Source organism: Corythoichthys intestinalis, chromosome 15 (genome assembly GCF_030265065.1).
Source record: "Corythoichthys intestinalis isolate RoL2023-P3 chromosome 15, ASM3026506v1, whole genome shotgun sequence".
NCBI classification, from domain to species: domain Eukaryota; kingdom Metazoa; phylum Chordata; class Actinopteri; order Syngnathiformes; family Syngnathidae; genus Corythoichthys; species Corythoichthys intestinalis.
The window spans coordinates 35590306-35610678 of record NC_080409.1 but is presented as its reverse complement, the minus strand read 5'-3'; the positions used below and the strand labels follow the sequence as shown (position 1 = coordinate 35610678).

General features: G+C 39.2%; 1 protein-coding gene across 2 annotated transcripts in view; it reads right to left on the bottom strand.

Moving 5' to 3' along the window:
- Positions 1-325: 325 nt before the first annotated feature.
- Positions 326-20373, bottom strand: part of gna11b (guanine nucleotide binding protein (G protein), alpha 11b (Gq class)) — a 43205-nt gene continuing 23157 nt past the window's right edge. The window contains exons 4-7 of one of the 2 annotated variants that reach the window (XM_057858670.1): positions 17736-17864; positions 12136-12265; positions 11891-12044; positions 326-6297 (exon numbers count right to left, since the gene is read on the bottom strand). In XM_057858670.1, the coding sequence (XP_057714653.1) occupies positions 6107-6297; positions 11891-12044; positions 12136-12265; positions 17736-17864 (604 nt within the window). In that variant the 3' untranslated portion in view covers positions 326-6106. Of the gene's footprint in view, positions 6298-11890; positions 12045-12135; positions 12266-16031; positions 16161-17735; positions 17865-20373 lie in introns of both variants that reach the window. The other variant, XM_057858669.1, reaches the window with a different exon arrangement.

Here is a 20373-nt window from a genome sequence, read left to right as displayed (position 1 = left end):
CATTTGCGCCTTAAAGACGAGGAGGGGAAGTGGTCCTAAAATGAAATCAAAAGTAGTTTTCTGGTCATTTGTGAACATACAGAGAAACTAGCATCAAGGCAACAAATAAAATCTTTTAGTCAGAAAAATGAATACAGAGTGAAATTTTCAAGTGTAACGCAAACACTGTCCATCTTTCTGGCTCATACAACAGAGTGCCCATAGCATACAACTGTGCAACACAAAGTAGCAAAAACAACCCGAAAAAAAAAAAAAAAAAAGTTGTCAATTTTTGCACTCGACACACGAAAGTTTGTGTAATAAATATCAACAGAACAGTGTTTAAAAACAAAAAAACAAAAAAAACTTTAAAATATTGGCCTGCAGAGCAATTTTTTTTTAGCCTTTTTTAAACCCTCTCTCAGTAAATCATATTTAATTGCCGGTGATAGATACCAAATCCATTTGAACTGGGAGGGGCTAGCAGCGATCGAACAATCCCAGTCCAAATGGATCCATTTCCGTCACTGGCAGTTAATGAGTTCAACAGAAACCGTTTTCAATTAGTTTTCAACCTGTGCAGCAGCCTTTGGTTCCATGTGGTTGAAATAAACGATTTCTATCATTTTTCTCAATATAACCATTACAAATTGCATCATAAAGTGACAACAGACCAGTAAATTCTATGGTTACGACGATGCATTCAAGTCCTTCGGTGGGAAAAACAAAAAGGAGCTAAAATAAGTCGCTCAACAATAGCAAGCTTAAGATAAAACAAATTACCAGGAGAACTTTACACACAAAAAGAAGCAATGACTTGAATATTGGGATCACAAAAAAATACTTTACAGTTGTGTTTAACTGACATGTTTTTAATGTAATAGCCTAACAGAGCTGCTTGGCAATTAGCTTACATGCAAATACTTCATGTGGCTGTAGTGTTTTTAATAGACTGCATGAGGTTGTAGTCACTTCAGAAGACTAAAGGTTTCTCATTTCGATTGGGATTCTTTTTGGGATTGCATGAACATTCTCTCTGGAGTCAAACTAATCATCCATGTAAGCCCACCCCCCAAACCCACTGTGATAGCCCTTAATGAGGATGAGGGATTATTAAATCACCTGAAGAAGACTGAAATAGTTCGTTACTTCACTGGCACTCATACAAAGCAAGCCTGAAACAACGCAAAAAGAAAAAAAGTACAGTCAAAAACTCATAACACTAATGTATGTTATGTACATTTTCTAGGTAGGTAAAGCGTTACAGCGCTGTCTTTATATGTAAATATAACCTAGAGGAAATATAGTGTTGTTTTCTTGTCAAAACTAAAACAAAGATAAGGTCTCCCTAAAGGGAAAGACAACTTTATTATGTGCATCCCAGCGGGAAAAAATCCCATTTAACAAATTGAAAAAATACAGAACTTCATTTTTCTGATGTGGAAAAGCAGAGAAAAACGCACATAAAAGTAACTTTTTCTAGAAAGTGGGCACCTAACATGGGGGCAGAAATTTTGTCACTGTTGGACTATTTTAGCCAATCAAATGTAAGTATCCCAAATTGCCTGCCCTTCCTCATGATGTCAATAATACCCATTGTACCTCGAGTTCGAGTCTATCACCGAAAAAATGGCTGGGCCAGTAGGCGGTGTCAATTTTTGTTGAAACATTATTTTCTGTATTATCAGATTAACGATTTCATACTTGAATACTTCGAGTGACATTAGCGTGAATGTCATTGCCGTGTTGTCTTGCCCTTTAAAGAAAACAGTGGATTGAGACAAACGGAAATAGTCTTCAAATAGAAAAGACAGAAATAAGTCCTTACGATACCAGACATTCGTGGTTTTTTTCTTCTTAGTTTTTTTTGTTTGTTTTTTGTTTGTTTGTTTTACAGCAGTTCAGACTCAAGTAGGGCTCAGTTGTGAGGAAATACAAAGAGAGCCTTTTTAAACACTGAGAAAATAAAGAAATTAAAATTATCAACACCTTCAAATCTGGTCCATAAATTAGATAAATAAAAAAATTCTTAAAATCGTCACCATATTATATAAACTGCTAATTGACCACTTGGCTCTGTGGTGTCTGCTTTTATAATTAACAAAATCCATTATCACAGTATCAATACTATTCATAGAAGGAAATAAACTAGACTAACCGAAGAGGCTAACTTGTTTTTTGTAATCGCTGTTGTTGTGATGCCAAAAAACGGTGTACCACAGAGCATTATTGTACACTGCTGTTGTGTATATGTATTTACAAACAAATATACACAAACAATACTAATTTGCAAACGTCAAGCAAGGTTTGTCACTCAGTCTCTTTTCCCCGATCCACTCAAAAACAGCAAACCATCATTCTTTTTTGTCTCATTTCAAAACAAAGTGACTTTACAGTAAAAAACAAAGTAAACAGAAGCACATCCTGATATATAATAATGAGTAAGTGACTGCGTTAGGAAGCGTCTGATTGGGCAGCGTGGCATGAGGTTACAGTTGGGGAGGAAATTGAGTGACACTCCTGGTTGGTGGTTGGGGGACGGGAGGAAAGAAAAAGACAGTCACATGATTGTCTCTGTGAATCCCGGGAGGAAGAAAGCGATGCATTCAACTTCAAAATGAATAAAATCAAATATATAATATCAGCACTCAACCAAATTTGGATCTATTTCTTGGCTCTCTAATAACTTGACAAACCAGCCTGAATTTCATCATGTACAAGGTACATGGCATGTAAAGTTTAATCTTCTGTGGTTTGAGCTGGATTTCAAAATAGATGCTAGAGGTGAAGCTAACGGGCACGAAATGAATCTGAAAGAAGCAATCACAGAAGCATGGATTATTGGACGCAAACGCAATAGTCAATATGTAGTTTACAAACAATGAACGGTAACTGCCGTGTGAGAAATCTAAGAGTACAAACAGTAGTGTATTTTCGTGTACAGTACTTGTTTTTGAAAAGAGAACAAATACTAAAAGTCAGTTCGAATGACTTGCCGAGTTAGGTCTGCCTTTGACTATCTGCCATCAAGCCAGAGCGCTGAAAAAAAAAAGGGTCATCGTGTTCACTATGGCAGCATCTTTGTCGGATATACAGTAAAAGACGAGAACTCACAACACCTTCCGAACATTGTGGTTTTCGTCAACGATAACGAAAATATTTTGTCGACGAACAATTTTTTCATGACAATGACATGGTAAAAACGTGTCTTGGGAGACAAACACACTTTTCAATAGAGGCGTGCAAAATTTCCGATTCTTTGATTATTCACGATTCGGCCGTGGGAGATTCGAGAACGATTCACAAACATCCAAATTCCGATTATTGAATTATTCCAGGTAAAGCGAAACAAAAACACAGTCGGCGCCGTCTTCGGGGTGCAATGAGGAACGGACCGAGAGTAAATATCATGTTCAAAACAGTCGTACCTGACTGCGTCCGACAGTCGCTACAAACAACGCCCAGTTGTTAGTTGCTACAAACATACGGCTAAAGTAGATATCACATATATGTGGAACTAGATGCGAAATGACAGACTCGGCCGGCGTTAGTAAACAGCCGCCATCTTAAAGCAGTACTCATGTCTAGAAGGCTTTGTTGCAGCAAACCTAATGTACAATTTATCTAAAATACTCCTAAATCGGCAAAATATTGACTTGAATTTATCTTTAAATGATGAAAAAGTTTAAAAACTTTGACATGTCAAAGGTAGACGGAAGGGAAATTATGGAATAACGGGAGCAATTTTCACAACTTTAACGGTTGATTCGCAACAGTAAATTAATTGATGGTAGTTTAAAGCTGCTAATACAGAATGGGGACTTGAGTATTTTATTTACTATTTTGAACTGTTAACTTGATACTGCACTAGTAGTTTGGTTTAGCCTGAGAGGATTTTTGAACATTGATTTTGAACATTAAAAGTAGGGGTGGGGGGCGGGGTGTATCAATAATCGATTTATAATCGAATCGGAGCCTCTGAATCGAATCGTTAGGTGCCCAAAGATTCCCAGCTCTACTTTTCATCCGATCAGAAGAAAACGTGACAGTTTCTGTCATATGTTCACAATGCGTGACATTTACTTATTTTATGTGTAGTACGTCAGCCTGCTTCATAGCAGTGTTTGGGTTGTGTCACTCATTTGACATGTGCTGCTGTTTTTCGGCTGAGTGTGTATTATTAACAGGAAGTTATTCTCCTTGAAGATGCTAAAATATATATCATCTGTCAATGTTCATTCAAAACTGTTGGAAACCTTTAATTTAGCACTAAAATCTTTTTAAAGAAAAAAAACATTGCGAGTAAGCGTCAACTAAAACTAAACGAAATGAGTTTTCATCGACGAAAGGGCTGCCAAAAACAAAAAACTGCTTCCAAAAATCCCAGGACTGTAAAAAAAGATTTGCCATCCCATCGTTCCCTTTCATGACGCATCACAAAGACCCACGTCATGTGCGGTAATTTGTCGTCCAGATTAGACCGAGTGGTAATCTGATCTAAACCACAGAAGACCGGAAATACTTGCCATGTATCTTATTTCTGGCGGAAGTCAGGCTGGCTTGGCTAGCTGTTATGTTCAGTTGGTCCTAAATTTCTTAAATATAAGCAGGTGTGTCAAAACCAGCCAGCCAAGGTAGTGGTTATGGGTTAGTGGTATGCATGCACTGGTGTCCAACTCAAGGCTCGGGAGCCAGATTAGGCCCGACGCATCATATTTTAAGTGGCTCGCTAAAGCAAATCATGAATATAGACTCCAAGTTTCTCGTTCAAAAAACAAAACTTGAAATTGTTTGAAAACATGAAGTTTTTGCAAGCATTTTTTGGATTACCAATCCGGAAAGACTCTGGAGTATCATTCAATGTGATTAGTGTATGTGAGCCCGCAACAAAAATGAGTTTGACACCCATGCTCTAGTGGAATGCCAAAGATTCACTAATTTAAGTAAATAGTCAAAGTGCCTTGAATATTCACAACAGCACATTTACTAATTCACTGTTATTGTCAGGGATAGACAACCGATCCATTTGAACTTGACTGGAGTGGTCGCTAAAAGGCTTGACAGCCCCTCTCAGTCCAACTGGATTGGACATCTATGGCCATCAATGGCAGCGAATTAGTCAAATCAAATTGTGTCTTCGTATAGAATCATTGCATCTAGTTATGATGCACACCTCTGGTTGTAGATGTTAAACTGGGGAAGAATTAGGGGGGGTTGAGTTATATTTTTACTTTAACTCATCGGCTGCCATTGACAGCAAATTAATTCAATCTGGCATGGCTGGCATTGAATGATCATTTTCCATTGGATTGGATGTCTATCACCATTCACTGTTACTAGTAAATAAATTTATCAAAAAATAAAGATTTTACAATAGTAGGAAAGTTGTTGATGTGTTTCCTTAGAGTGTGGTGACTGGTGAGTGGTAATATAACAAAGTAACTGTGTGGTCAATGTAAAAACAGTTCATTTTAAGAGCAATTTTGGTTCGTCATTAGCAGCCAAGAAACTAAAATTGACATGCAGATTCCAAAATTTAGTAAAAGTACAGTAATTTCCATACTTTCATTTCCGATAGTTTAAAAAACTGAGATCAGATTCCACACTCAAAAAATGGTTTAAAACAGCCATCAGACTTCACAAAATTTGTTTTCCCCAGTGTTATATATATATACTTAATTGACATTCACACAATGAATGATTATGTTTAGTGCCATTAACAATCACTATTAACGGCAGCAAATGAGTTAAATTAATTTACTTGTTTCTTTTTTTTTTTTTTTTGCACAATTGCACTTCTTGCACACTGGTGGGTACATTCATCGATGTGAAGGAGATAAAATCCCATTGTAGCTCCTGGCGGTGTCCCTTCTGGTCTCCCCTTCAATGTGCCAGACCCATCGAAGCAGCTGTTTCTTTAACATGAGCTGCCCAGGAAAATGCAAAAGAGAGGGACGGCGTTTTTTTGTGTCTGTGTTTGTTTTACAGGGGAATTTTGAATTTGCCGGACCAAAAAAGGAGTGTGTGTGTTGCGTTAAAAGTCGAGCGCACTCGGAAAAGGAGGTTGTGCAAAAGGTGGGAGAGAGAGCAAGAGATAGGGAGGGTGAAAACAAAGACTTCGAGGGGCTCAAACCAGGTTGTACTCCTTGAGGTTGAGCTGTAGGATGGTGTCCTTGACAGCAGCAAACACAAAGCGGATGTTCTCAGTGTCCGTGGCGCACGTGAAGTGGGAGTAGATGATCTTGTCGCTGTCGGGGTTTAAGTCCACAAACATCTTGAGGATAAATTCCCGCGCTGCCTGCGGATCTCTCTGTGGACCTGTAATGGGACACATGCCAACAGTTTGATGGGGTCGCAGTACACATAGGCTGCTAAAGGCCACATTTGGAGAAGTGACCTTTGAATTGCTCGTACAGCAAACCCTCAGCATGGTCCAAAACATGCCGCCAATAGCGAAAATCTGAGGGTACTAACCATTATTTCTCTAGCATAATACAAATTTTTTGGATGAGTAAAATCATCATAAATCGGGGCAGGCCATAATACAGGTAGTAGGGCTGGGCGATATGGCCTTAAGTACGTATCACTATAAATTGAGCAGATTTACCTCGATAACGATAAATGACGATAAACTCGCCCAAGCGGACTGTTATATAATTTGAAAATTTGAATCAATGCATGGAATACAAATTAACCGTTTCTCGTTAAATTTATTTACCAGCTTTCGATTTAACAATTGCACATGCAATCTAAACATTAAGTATTAAAAAAATCTTGTTAACAATAAAAATTTTAGTGTGAACATTTATAACAGCTTGTATGACTTGAAAAATGTACATTATAAAAATCAATATGACGACTGTGCAAACATGTCATTCTAACACAAATGACTTGCAGCTTTAACAGAACACTTCAGACAACGTATTGGTAATGGCTGCTGTGACATGATTATTCAACACAAGTGTTTACGTCAAGGTTTCAGGTTTTTTTTTTTTTTTTTCCCCGAAACATTTTTTAATACATGCACCCCCCACACAGAAACAACCAGATTAAAGCTGTACTGCTCTGATGCCAATGAAACATTTAAGATTTCATGATTGCAGAATAAAGCAAGCACATACATGAAAATAGCTGTGGCCATTAAACTGTCATATTATATATAGGCTTCACTGTTGGATTATACTTTATGCCGAGTGCTTTACCATCATGAAAGCGTTCAGAGAAATCACACAGAGATGCCAAATAACGCGACATAATGATTGCTACATGAAGTCCGTGCCCAGTCCACTCATTAATTTCAGCCGTTTCGACAAGGTTAGAGCCGCTATCCGACTCCATCACGTTCATTTGTAGCCGCTGTTACCCGCTAGGGTTAGCCTCTGGCATGGCTACCAGAAGAAAGCATTTAGCATCCTCTCCTGAAATCGTGAGAACCAGGGAGGACAGTGGGTGAAAGCCCGTCTGGAATCCGCCAAGAGTTTACTTAATGTCGGGTGAAAGTTTGGCAAAGCTAACTTAGGCCCGACGACATCCCATTTACTTGTAGCGTTAGCCGATAGCGTTAGCCTACCGGGCTTCTGTTTGTTTGGCTTCCTGAAAACCATGTGACTCCATACGTAAGCACACTGCTTTCTTAAAGGGGAATGAACATAGCCGAACAACACAGAGTCAAAGCAGGATGAAAAGACTATATTTTCTTGATTTATTAAATTACCGAATTTACCGACATGGTCAAAATTAAGTCGGTCATCGTGAAGAATTTCGGTAACGGTAAATTTTCGGTTTACCGCCCTGCTCTAACAGGTAGTACCTGGGTTTGGAACGAGTTCCATTCCTACGCTGACAACGTAAACCAAATTTCCGGATAGGTTGGAATTAACCCTTTAATCACCCCTATATACCTCCTAAATCTCAAAATAACTATCCAAAAACATTTATTATACGTCACTGTACAGTCCTCGCCTAGATGCTGTAACTAAAGGTTGAGTTATGCTTCTGCGGCAGACCTACGCTGTCAAGGCAGACCCGATTTACGACTCTCCGGCGTAGCCTGACGTGCACCCCCACAAAATCCAGACTAGGCGTCACGTCAATGCGTGGTGACGTGACGCAAATGGACTGTGATTGGTCTGCTCAGACTGTTTTTTACGGTTCAGCGTGAGATCACTGCCATTTTCAAACACTGTTGTGCTACACGCAAAAACGGACCAATCTGACGAGTATCATCGAAGAGGTTCGCAAGTACGACAACCTCTACAATGTCTCGTGAAAGCATTATGAAGATCGCCAAATTGCAAGCAATTCGTGGAAGGAGATTGCTGAAAATACGGAGGTGGAGGTCAGGAAATGCATAAAAAAAAGGAAGAACCTCCGAGAAAAGTATGTTTGTGTATGAAAGTTCGGAATGGCAACACGAAAAGGTGACCCAGCCGTCCAAAAACTGCCAACTTTTTATCATGTCATATTTTTGGTTGATGCACTTTATAATTTATTCCGTACATATGTTTGCTGTGAGTCTGACTTATTTAAATTTTACACTTCAAGTATATGAAGAATAAAGCACGTTTGGTGTCGAAAGAGTTGTTTTGATGTTTAATTTTCAACAACAGACAGTTCACACACTTGGTGCATCATCACTGATTGAGAATGCCTCACTGCTTTTATGATGACGTGTTTACCATCCAGGATTCCAACGCAGTTTGGAAAGTTCCATAGCCGCCAGAAATCTGCTATGGCTTCCCACTGGCTAGTTGTAGGACACAGCAAAAATTCGGACCAAACGCTAGACAACGCAGCTTGCTGGCTTCCACCCGATGCTAGAATTCGTAATGTGACTGTCAGTCTCTGTGCGGCATCAACAGTCAAACAGACCACCTCCGCAACAGTCGTCTGCGTCGCCTGCGCCTCAACATTTGTATGAGCAACATTTGTTGTTGAATGTTGATGAGCTGAAGATCCACATTCAACCATTCCATCTCCATTGCCATTGTTGTCTAAGCGGAAGAAAAATCAAGGAATTCGACAAGCGTCCCCCAAATCCTAACACAACACAACACACCTCTAGTGGCTAGGCGGTGAATTACCCTTGCCGCAGAACTATCTAATTCTCACTGACACCGTAGGGTCTACATCGTCACCACGCCGTCACCACAACACAAAAGCATAACTCAGGCTTAACTCCAAGCTAGACAGCGAGCTGAGCTCCGAAATGACGATGTCAGACGTCTGTGTGGTTTGATGACTTTATTCAGCTGCTCATGACATCACTTGCGGAATGAAACTAAAATAAAAATTAAATTAAATCAGTTTCCTCTTCAACAACAATTCAAATTTGCGTTTATAACTAGCTGCTGATACAGCAATAACAAACGATTAGCATGTATCCGTTAGCGTCCGCACATCATCAAAAACAATCTCATAAACTTGTCCCAAGTATTTGACCAAAACTGAAAACGCATAACACACAGTACAAAAGGTGTTATATACAGTAGTTGCAGCTGTGGATGCTAAACAAGCAACAAATGTGCGCGCAGGCTTCCAGCTGTCATCTGCCATCTGTCTGCCCGCTTTCTCACTTGGCTGCGAGACTTGCCTCTTCGTGTGTGTGCACATGCGCTCTTCCTCGTGGGCACAAATACATTCTTCTTTGTGTGTATATGCATCATTACTCGCATGCGGAAGTACTACCTGCTTTATGCTTTCTGCGCCAAAATAAGAGCATGCATCACAAAACAAAGTCAACATTATTAAAAATATAAAATAAAATAAACGAGACTCCAGTGTCGTAAAGTCGAAATCACATAAGTCAGGTAAGTTGTAACTAGAGCGGGGAATCTTTGAGCACCAAACGATTCGATTACGATTCAGAGGCTCCAATTCGATTATAAATCGATTATTGATGCACCGCACAACACTTTTAATGTTTTGTACATTAGTTCCAAAATTGTTCAAAAATCCTCTCAGGCGAAACCAAACTATTTTAGTATCAAGTTAACAGTTAAAAACAGTAAATAAAATACTCAAGTCCCCATTCTGTATCAAAAGCTTTAAACTACATTCAATTAATTTAATGTTGTGAATCAACCGTTAAAGTTGTTAAAATTGTTCCCGTTGTGCCATAATTTCCCATCCGTCTACTTTCGACATGTCAAAGTTTTAAAACTGTTTCATCATTTAAAGATGGAGTCAAGTCAAGATTTTGCAGATTTAGGGATATTTGAGATAAAAAGCAATTAGGTTCGCTGCAACAGAGCCTTCTAGAGAATCTACTGCTTAAGGATGGCGGCAAATCTGTCATTCCGCATCTAGTTCTTTGTATATGTTCCAACGCTGTAGTCGTCTGTCATTTCACATCTAGTTCTACAATATGCTATATCTACCATAGCCATATGTTGCCGTATGTTTGTAGCAACTAGCAACCGGTCGCTGTTTGTAGCGGCTGTCGGCCGCAGCCAGGTATGATTTTTTTTTTTTTTTTTTTCTAATCGAACTGCATGAGTTGAGCAAGATATTCCGTTCCTCACTGCGTCCCGAAGACCCCGGCGTCCCAAAGACCGCGCTGACTGTGTTTTATTTCCGCTTTACCTGGTATAATTCAATAATCGGAGTTTGGATGTTTTTGAATCGTTCTCGAATCTTCCACGGCCGAATCGCGAATAATCTATGAATCGGAAATTTCGCACGCCTCTAGTTGTAACCCTGGGACTAACTGAATACAAGAGTTTAAACTAAATTACGGAAATTTTTCATACTGTCTAGTCGTTTGTTGGTATCAAGCAGGGATGAGTATTGTGAAGAACCTTACAAATGGATTTACTGTTGGTCATCATCATGGGCAGGGTACCCTATAAGTCTGGCGTGCCGCCAGGCCAGACAAACCTTGTTTTTGATGTCCATGAACCAATTCTTACAAGTGATTACACACTTACCCTGCCCTGTCCTGTCCTACCCTATTCTTTCCTGTCCTTCCATTTCCGTTCATATGTGTTACTTGGTAGGGGTGTGCCAAAATATCGAAATGGTGATATATCGTGATACTTTGTATCACAAAAGGTTATCGATATGCTCCTGCCAAGAATTGAGATATCGTTTTAAAAAGGTGTCAATGTCTAAAAAAATAAATAAAAAGGAACCAACAAGTTGCTACCAAAATCTTCCACCATAATAGTGTCTCAGTTAACTCTAAGGCTGCATTGACGGTGCACGACGCCGAATCCATTTAGACTGGGAATGTTTGTTCATTCAAAACCAGAGCATTCAGTCATTCTGTCTGATTTTCAGGATATTTAGGATATTTACAGGTCATTACCTGTTGAGTTTGAGTCATTGCTTATTCATTTGGGTGATTCTCAGGTCCCTTCCTGTTCTGTAACTCAAAATAAACAGGAAGTGACCCGTAAAATACCCCAAAATCAACAGGAAGTAACTGAAAATCAACAGGTAAATGACCTTAAATAGCCCAAAATTACCTCATAGCCTGGCATTAGCAGCCAGTGACGGCGATAGACGTTAAATCTGTTTGAAGTGGGAGGGATGGCAGCGAATGAACCAATGTTCATTCACTGCCACCCTCCCATTTCAAATGGATTGGACGTCTACTAGTGATAAACTCATTCCAATTCACAGCAGAAACTTGTTTTTCTGTTTATTAGTTGGTTGTAGAATATTCTTGAATGATTTCCTGACCAATGTATCGATAATTGTTGTATCTAGAGCTGAAACTAATACTTGAGCAACTCGAGTTTAAAAACTGATCCAAGTAATTTTATTCACCTCGAGGAATCGTTTAATTTTGCCAGCTCTAAGCATCACGTTTTGGTTCCCACTCCTATTACTTGGTGTCTTTTCTTTACAGAGTGTCCCATCAGTATACACAGGTGTGACTGTAACAGTTATCCATTCATAATCTTACCATCAAACTCTGGGAAATAGTCAACCAAGTGTGAGTAGGAAATCTTCTCCTCTAACAGGTCCTTCTTGTTGAGGAACAGGATGACGGAGGAGTTTTGAAACCATGGATAGGTAATGATAGTCCTGAACAAAGCTTTGCTTTCCTCCATGCGGTTCTAATGGGAAAAAAAAAAAAAAAAAAGGTTTCTTTATTATCAACCACTTTGCTGTCAAAATCTGAATAAAAACAAGTTTGCGAGTGTCAACCTCGTTGTCAGACTCCACCAGGACTTGGTCATACTCGCTCAGTGCCACGAGGAACATGATGGAAGTGACATTCTCAAAGCAGTGGATCCACTTCCTCCTTTCTGACCGCTGACCACCCACGTCCACCATCCTACAGGGTGGGCGTGACGACGTACAAATGAGCATTCATACGTGTAGGTCATGTATGCTCACTAGAGGTGTGATGGTACATCTATTCAAGTTTGGGTATTTACGGTACAGGACATTGGCTACGATTTAACCCCTTCAGACACGCTTTTTTTCTGCTGGCTCAAAAAAATTATAATAATCTTTGTCGATTTTTACTCAAACACCAGAACAAAGTGCAATTTTTTGGTCAGTGATTATTTCATGCTTTTAGTGGTTGTTTTTAATGTTAATGTGTTTTTGATTAGAAATGAGCACTTAAGTTTGCCTTTTTGAAGTTGCGTTTTGTCTTTGCCATTTTCAAAGATCGTGCTTAACCTCATGATTTGATTCTGATGAGTCAAGTTTCGTCCAATCATCTCCCAGAAGAGGCAATAGCCACTAAATTCAGTGTATTTATTGGTTTAGAGACGCAAACGCATCATGTCCTTCAGCAGCATGCTCAGGTCTGAAGGGGTTAAGGTGCAGAGGCTTATAGACTTTCTACACTGGATTAGCTGTCCGAAACAATCAGAGAAAGTAAAATCAAGCTGTGAATAGAAGCGTGATTTTTTGACGTACCATTGCACCACCAGTGTTTAATGATCAGTCGATCAAGTATATCGGACTGGGTTCAGCTAGTGTTTTGTTTGCTTTGTCAGGTTAACTAACAGTGACATAGGATTAGCAGTGTTTTCAGTATTTATGTCTATTTTTTTTTTTTTTGGTTGACCTTTAGCAAACCCAAATATTGCATATGATGCATTCAACCCCTTAAAAGCAAATGAAGCAGAGATCTAGACAGAGTTTTATGTGCCATTGTGAGTGAATCTATGTGATCGAGTCATGCATGCAACCACCAAAGCATCAAAGCATCTCACTTTGAAAACTGACTGCAAATATTAAATGAAAGCCACTCAATTTGGGAAAGTCAATGTTTTTCGGAAAGGCATTCATCTACTACCCACTTCTTGCAAAGTGAAAAGCCAAAACATGTGGCAGAAATTGAATAATGTTGACGTGGCAGAGGGTGAGTGTGAATGCATTTTTCATCTCAATGATTAAAATCGCCATGTGGGGATTCCTTTTGAAGACTGAGAAAATAAGGTCAAGGGCAGAAACCTACAACACACTCGGATGATGAAGTCCCTTTCACGGCAAGACCTCTCCAAAGTCACCTAATAAGGATTATGTAGATCCAGTGAAAATATTCAAACTAAATGGCTGGATAACTAATTGTGAGATAAATCTACTATAATTCTTCAACTATTGTATAATTAAAAAAAACAGGGGCTTAGCAACAAATGTGAACATAGTTTTCAAATCCTCTTGGTTCAGCTTGTTTTTTTGCAGGTTAATGATCAGATGGTAGGGTTCTTATTTGACCAAATGTACCATCCTTCGCCCAAAATGAACCAATTTCGAAAAGTTTGGACACAGCCTTCTAGCAGTTTTGTAAAGGACTGGGTAATATTTACAACCTATCGTCCGATCTTGTTTTTCATGATTTTATTTACTTACCGTATTGGGCCAAATATAAGACGGCCCTGATTATAAGACGACCCCCTCTTTTTCAAGACTCAAGACTCAAGTTTGAAAAAAGACTTTTTGAACACCAAATTAATTTTTATACAGAAAATATTTACAGTACATCCGAAACAAATGATTAGAACAATATATTTGAGAGAAAAAGCATTTTATTTTGCCTCATTCAAATTTTAATATCTGAACATTTAAATATGTAAACTAAAGTGCAATCACAATTGTAAATGAATGGCTTCTGGTTTTTGAAATGTAAATAAACCAATCAATTGTGATAAAACAACAAAATTGCAATAACTGCATTAACCATCAAAGTCTAACTGTAACTATAGTCTTGAAAAAAATCTGAATAAGGAAAAACATTGCAATAAAATAATGCAAACTGGTTAAACTAAAAAGAGTAGCAGAGATCTGTCATGACAGAACATCACTTCAATGATATCTGAAGCCATCTAGCGTCGTGAATGGGGAGAGTAGCTGAGATCTGTCATGACAGAACATCGCTTCAATGATATCTGGCGCCATCTAGCGTCGTGAATGGGTATAATGTCTAGACCGCGAATATAAGACGACCCCCCCTTTTTCAGTGTTATTTCAATGCAAAAAAACACCGTCTTATATTCGGCCAATACGGTAATTTATACATTAGATTTCAACTGGTTTCAACAATAAATAATATAAATGATTGGCAGTTTTCAAGCACATTTCCACTACATTTTCTTTGAATACTTGGGTCATTTCCGGTGGATAATTCCTAGTGACAGCTGTCTTTAGATAAGCGATCAGCTCCGTGTTTGGTCATTTTGTTCAACTTTGGTTAGTTCTCTAGGAGAAGTCTGACTAGCTCAGGGGTTCTCACTATTTTTTGCACCACAATCTACTTTTTAAGGAGATAACCGCCCGCAAACTAACTTTGACAGCAGGGGGTGGGTGGCATTTAGAAAGCTCGGTAGCAATGTACGTTACGAGCTACTAATGAAATGACTAAGTCAAAACGATCTGGATTCTTACCCAATTTACGTTGATGTTTCATAATTGTACAAACAACATAATTAACAATGTAAATCCCCCCCCCCCCCCAAAAAGAAAATTGTTTTGATGCCGCGATCTACACGCACTAGTGTTGCGATCGACTGTTAGATCGCGATCAATGTAATAAGCACCCCTGGACTAACTTGTCATGCACATTTCCGCCACATTTGATCAAAGAAATATGCTGACGGCTTATCACCAAAATTGATCTAAAATTTTCTAAATCAAATAAATGCCCAGCCCTACTGTTGTGCACCAGGATTCAGATAACCTTCATGCTTGACCATACGAACACGTATTGATATTTTCAACAGAAACACATTTTCGTGGGGGAGATTGGACTACAGATGTTGTAATGGAATTATGGAAAATTGGTACTACTTCTTAGGTGCACAGAAGCCCAGAATTCCGGAGGGCTTAACTTCTAATCACTTTGAACTGTCAATTTCTTCGAAGGCAAGTTTTTTATTTAAAATCATTTGAACGGTCTGGTTACTTTACATTTTTTATCTGCAGCGGAGCCATTCACAAGCAGCTCAATGATTTGAAACACTGATTAGTAGAAGTGCAAATCCTCGAGAGGTTTCAGCTTTCTAGAGCTGTTCTCCTAGATGAGGTCACCTGCCAATCTTTGGGGAGTTTTAGGTCCCAGTTTCATTAAGTCTCCATTTGAGAAGTCATTCACTGGACTCCTTAACAACTATTACGCACCCTTGTCAAGTGGTGACACAAATGACACCAATCAACTGACTAAATGTGCAAACATATGCACAGGTGCAAGATGCGAGGCCAGGTGAAGCTTGATCTGTATTCTGGTTGACAACGCAAAGCTGTCCTTTGGTGTTGGCCCAGTCCACTGTGGTCCGCAGAGATCTAGGGCCATTATAGGCCCTGTAGGACCCACTGCCCAAAAATAGCACATCCCTCCAACGTGGAGAGGACGACCTGGTTTCTTATGCCAGCCATAAAGGAAAAGAGGCGATGAGGTGACCCATTTACCAAAATCAGGCACCAGAATGTGGGACTGTGTTTGCTTTCAATTGTATGGGGGGAGTAGATAGCAGAGGGTAAACGGGAGGGGTTGGGGAGTCATTAAGACATGGTTTATCAAGGAATGAGTTAATGGTGTCTGCTGAAGAAACAAAGGGAACAGGGAGCCTGCCAAGGCATCTTTCTACCTGAAAATGATGCTCTGCAAGTCGAAGGGGTACTCTATGATGCCTGTGGTGGGAATGCGCACCCTGAGCACATCCTGCTGAGTGGGAAGATAGCTGGGATCTGCAATGCGATCCAGATCGGAAAGATAGCTACAAGGCAAGCCGGGCAGAAAAGACAGAGACATACACACACACACAAAAGACAGGAAAACAGTTACATAAAGCGTGACAGGCATTAGAGCAACCCTCTGCCAAGTGTGGAAGAGTGGCTAGATCCCATCAAGGAAGCCTCGTGGAAAACGGCCAACACTCAAAAAAAAAAAAAAAAAAAAAAAAAAAGAGGGTTAGTGTCTCTCCTCCACCAACACTGCTTCCAGAGACGTTTCAAAGACATGAACTCTGATAGCCTACAACTTGAGTATCCAAGTAAAGCAGGGTATACACATACTATTAATTGCGCCAAGTCTGAACTTTTCTCGCCACTGTGAGTTAAGTCCACAAATATTAGCTGTCTCTGAAAGATTCTGTGATCTGCTTGTTTTCAACCTGTTTGAGCAAGTCAACCCATGGTAAAAAAGAAATCCAGATGAATCGGTATCTAATGCTGTATACTATGGGTGTAATGGTACATCTATTTGTATTGAACCGTTTCGGTACGTGGTGCTCGGTTCGGAACGGAGGCGTACCGAACGAGTTTCTGACATTCCTTACTTTTCGAGCAACAACTAGCACATATATATTTTGCATTTTGTTTTCTTACTGTACCGAAAATGAACCGAACCGTGACCTCAAAACCGAGGTACGTACCGAACTGACATTTTTGTGTACCGTTACACCCCTAATGTATACTGTGTTTCGAAATTACTTGAATGTCAGATTTGAAGCCAAGTTTGACTGGGAGGGGATAGCAGCGACCAAATGACCGCTGCCAACCTCTTCCAGTAAAAATGGATTGGACATCTATCGCTTTCAATGTCAAAAAAACAACAACAAAAAAAACAAAGCAGAACAGTTGGAAGGTTTCTCATTTTGAGTGTTGTAAGTTTTAATATGCCACGAGTTGCAGTGTGGTCAATGTAGAACCAGTTAATCTTGAAAGCAAGTCTGGTTCATCTACCACCGCAAATGGCAGCCAATCAGTTAAGAACATTAAGAACAATTTTTTTTTTTCAACATTTTTTTCTCATATTTGAAAAGTGGGTTAAAAATATATATATATATTTTTTTTAATCTTTATGTGTGTACCCCACTTGAGTTGGCCATCTGCAGCTCTTTGAATTTCTGAAGTCTGTTGCCTAAAGTGATGGCGCCATCACTGACAAAAGCAGGAGGAAAGTCAGCACGTGGAAGCTGATAAAGAAGGGTTGGACAACTGTCAGGTCAAGGACGACAGTCAGGAACACAATTTCGAGAAGTTCCTGAAGTATCCTTGATGTTGACAGTTGCAAGCCATCTTCAACAAGAGTGAGGTGGTTGCCCGTCTTAAGCATGAGCGTAGCCTTTGCTTCCAGTCCTGTGAGCCTGAACCTCAACACAACTAAACACGAACCACTGATGTCTGGGTAGGCTAAACAACTGTTGGCCCTTTGGCTGCTTTCTGGATATTTTGGACTGCATATCAATTTTTTTCCACCCAAATTGTGGCCATAACAGAATGTTGAGCTTCCGTCCATTAGTAGATTTGTGCTAGTGACGCTGCAGTCCTGGTATCACGCCAGGGAGTACCTGAAGATGACATTCTCCAGATCAAAGGGGTACTCTATAATGCCCGTGGTGGGAACACGGACCCTGAGCACATCCTGCTGGGTGGGGACGTAGCCGTCGGCGGTCACTCGATCTAAATCGCTAAGGTAACTGGAGATACACGTGGATAGTAGCAAACATGGATGACATGACACAATCTGCTCACCTTATTTACCAGTGATTCCCAAACACTGCGCTGTGGCACATTTGTGTATTACTTTCTTACAGCAGGTGTATTGTCGTAAATTATTAAATTTCACTTGATTGGTCTGAAAACTATTACCATATTTTTCGGACTATAAATCGCACCAACTAACAACACATGAGGGTAAAAAAAAAACAAAAAAAAAAAAAAAAACAAGCCGCACTGGAGTACACGTGCATTTTTGGGAGGAATTGTATTTTTATCAGAGATAAAGAGAAAACATTATATGTTATACTAGTAATAAATTGGACAATAACAGGTTATATAGGCATCAGATAAGGTAACATATTAACACATATTTAGATAACTATCCTAAACAACACAACTCTTTTACCAGTCTCAATCTTACTCCGAATCACTGCAAAATCTGTTAGTCTTCATCTTAAGTATCACTTCTGACCAACTAAGTCAACTGGAATTAGAGGGCACTAGAGCACACTTCTCACATGGATGACAGCAATCGATTAGACTTAGATCAGCATTAGTCCCGCCCACTGACTTTGATGGGCGAGTTTGACAGATGAAACAAATGTACTAAGTGCTGCAACATGTGTCCATGAAATAATTAATTAAATAGTGAAACAATTATGTTTTTACTAGGGCTGTCAAACGATTAAAATTTTTAATCGAGTTAATTACAGCTTAAAAATTAATCGTAATTAGAACCATCTATAAAATATGCCATATTTTTCTGTAAATTATTGTTGGAATGAAGATACGTACATAAGTACTGTATTTGTTTATTGTGACAATAAATCAACAAGATGGCATTAACATTATTAACATTCTCTTAAATCGATCCATGGATAGAGAGACTTGTAGTTCTTAAAAGATAAATGTGAGTACAAGTTATAGAAATTTTGTATTAAAACCCCTCTTAATGTTTTCGTTTTATTAAAATTTGTAAAATTTTCAATCAAAGAATAAACTAGTAGCTCGCCATTGTTGATGTCATTACACCATGCTCACTCCCCAAACCCATAAAATCCTTTGGACCCAAGCGCCAGCAGAGGGCGCCAAATAACAAAAAACAAGTAACAAACAGGCATTACACTTCTATCATTTTTATCTGAGCGGGTCATGTGCGTTAATTGCGTCAAATATTTTAACGTGATTAATTTTAAAAAATTAATTACCGCCCGTTAACGCGATAATTTTGACAGCCCTAGTTTTTACATTAAATGAGCTAGTGAGTGAATAAGCTGGGCGGCCCTGGCGCAGTTGGTAACCCAAGTGGTCCTGGGACCAAAGGGTCAGCGGTTCTACTCCCGGCTATCACTGCCCACTGTCGAACTGCCCTTGGGTGAAGCACTGAACCCTAAGTCTGTGAATGTGTCTGTGAAAGTCTAAATGCGCGCTAATGTAAAGCGCTTTAACTGAGAAGAAGTTGCAGGCCAAACCCAAACAATGGGAAAAAAAGTGTGACTTATAGTCCGTAAAGTACAGCACTTATCTACGACAAATATTCAATATGTAATTTCTATGCCATATACATGTTGTCCATGTCATGAGTGAATTTGTGAGTAAATTGAGACGAGCTCATCATTATTTTTAGCATGGTTCAGTATGCCAATTTTTGATCACACCATGCTGTGACACTTTGACGATGTAAAATATGTGCCATAGCTCCATTAGGTTTGGGAAGCACTCAATGCAAGTTGATTTTAAATCTGTAATACATCTTGCATACAGCTAGAGGGCACTACAAAACACACCAGTTAGCCCAAGGATTTCTCATGGAGGAAAAAAACTAAATAACAAAAAAAATAAAAACATTAAAAAACAGCAGCCATAAATCCTCAAATACAGTATTTTGCCATATTTTCCAAATATAAAGTATCCCCAGCTATGTGCTGGGAAATACAAAAATATCACCAACTCACATTCTTGTGTTTATTCTTTCTTAAAGGGAAAGACAACACCTTTATGCCAATCAAAGTGGAAAGAATATTGTTTAGTAAATTTAACAAACACAGAAGTTCATTGTATTATGTGTAATAGTAGAGAAAATCAAATAAAAGCTAATAAGGAACGAAGACATGTTATCAATGCCGCTACTATTTTAGCTAATCAAATGTGAGTACCCCAAATTACCCGCCCTTCCTTATTACATCACTAAAACCAGTTGTCACACCACCTGTGCTCAGCTATTAGTGTATGCATGTGGGTACAACTGACATAACAAAATGGCTGGTGCCCGTAAGCTGTCTTTTTTTTTTTTTTTTTTGCTTAAACAGTTTTTTTTTTTATTGATTATCAGAGGTGGAAGAAAGTTGCAGTTTAGCTACTCAAATAATTTAAGCTGCAACTGGCTGGCAACCAGTTCACGGTGTACCCTAACTCCTACCCGTTGTTCGCGGGATAAGCTACAGCTCTCTCGATGAATAAACGAAAATACTTACAGTATAGCAACCA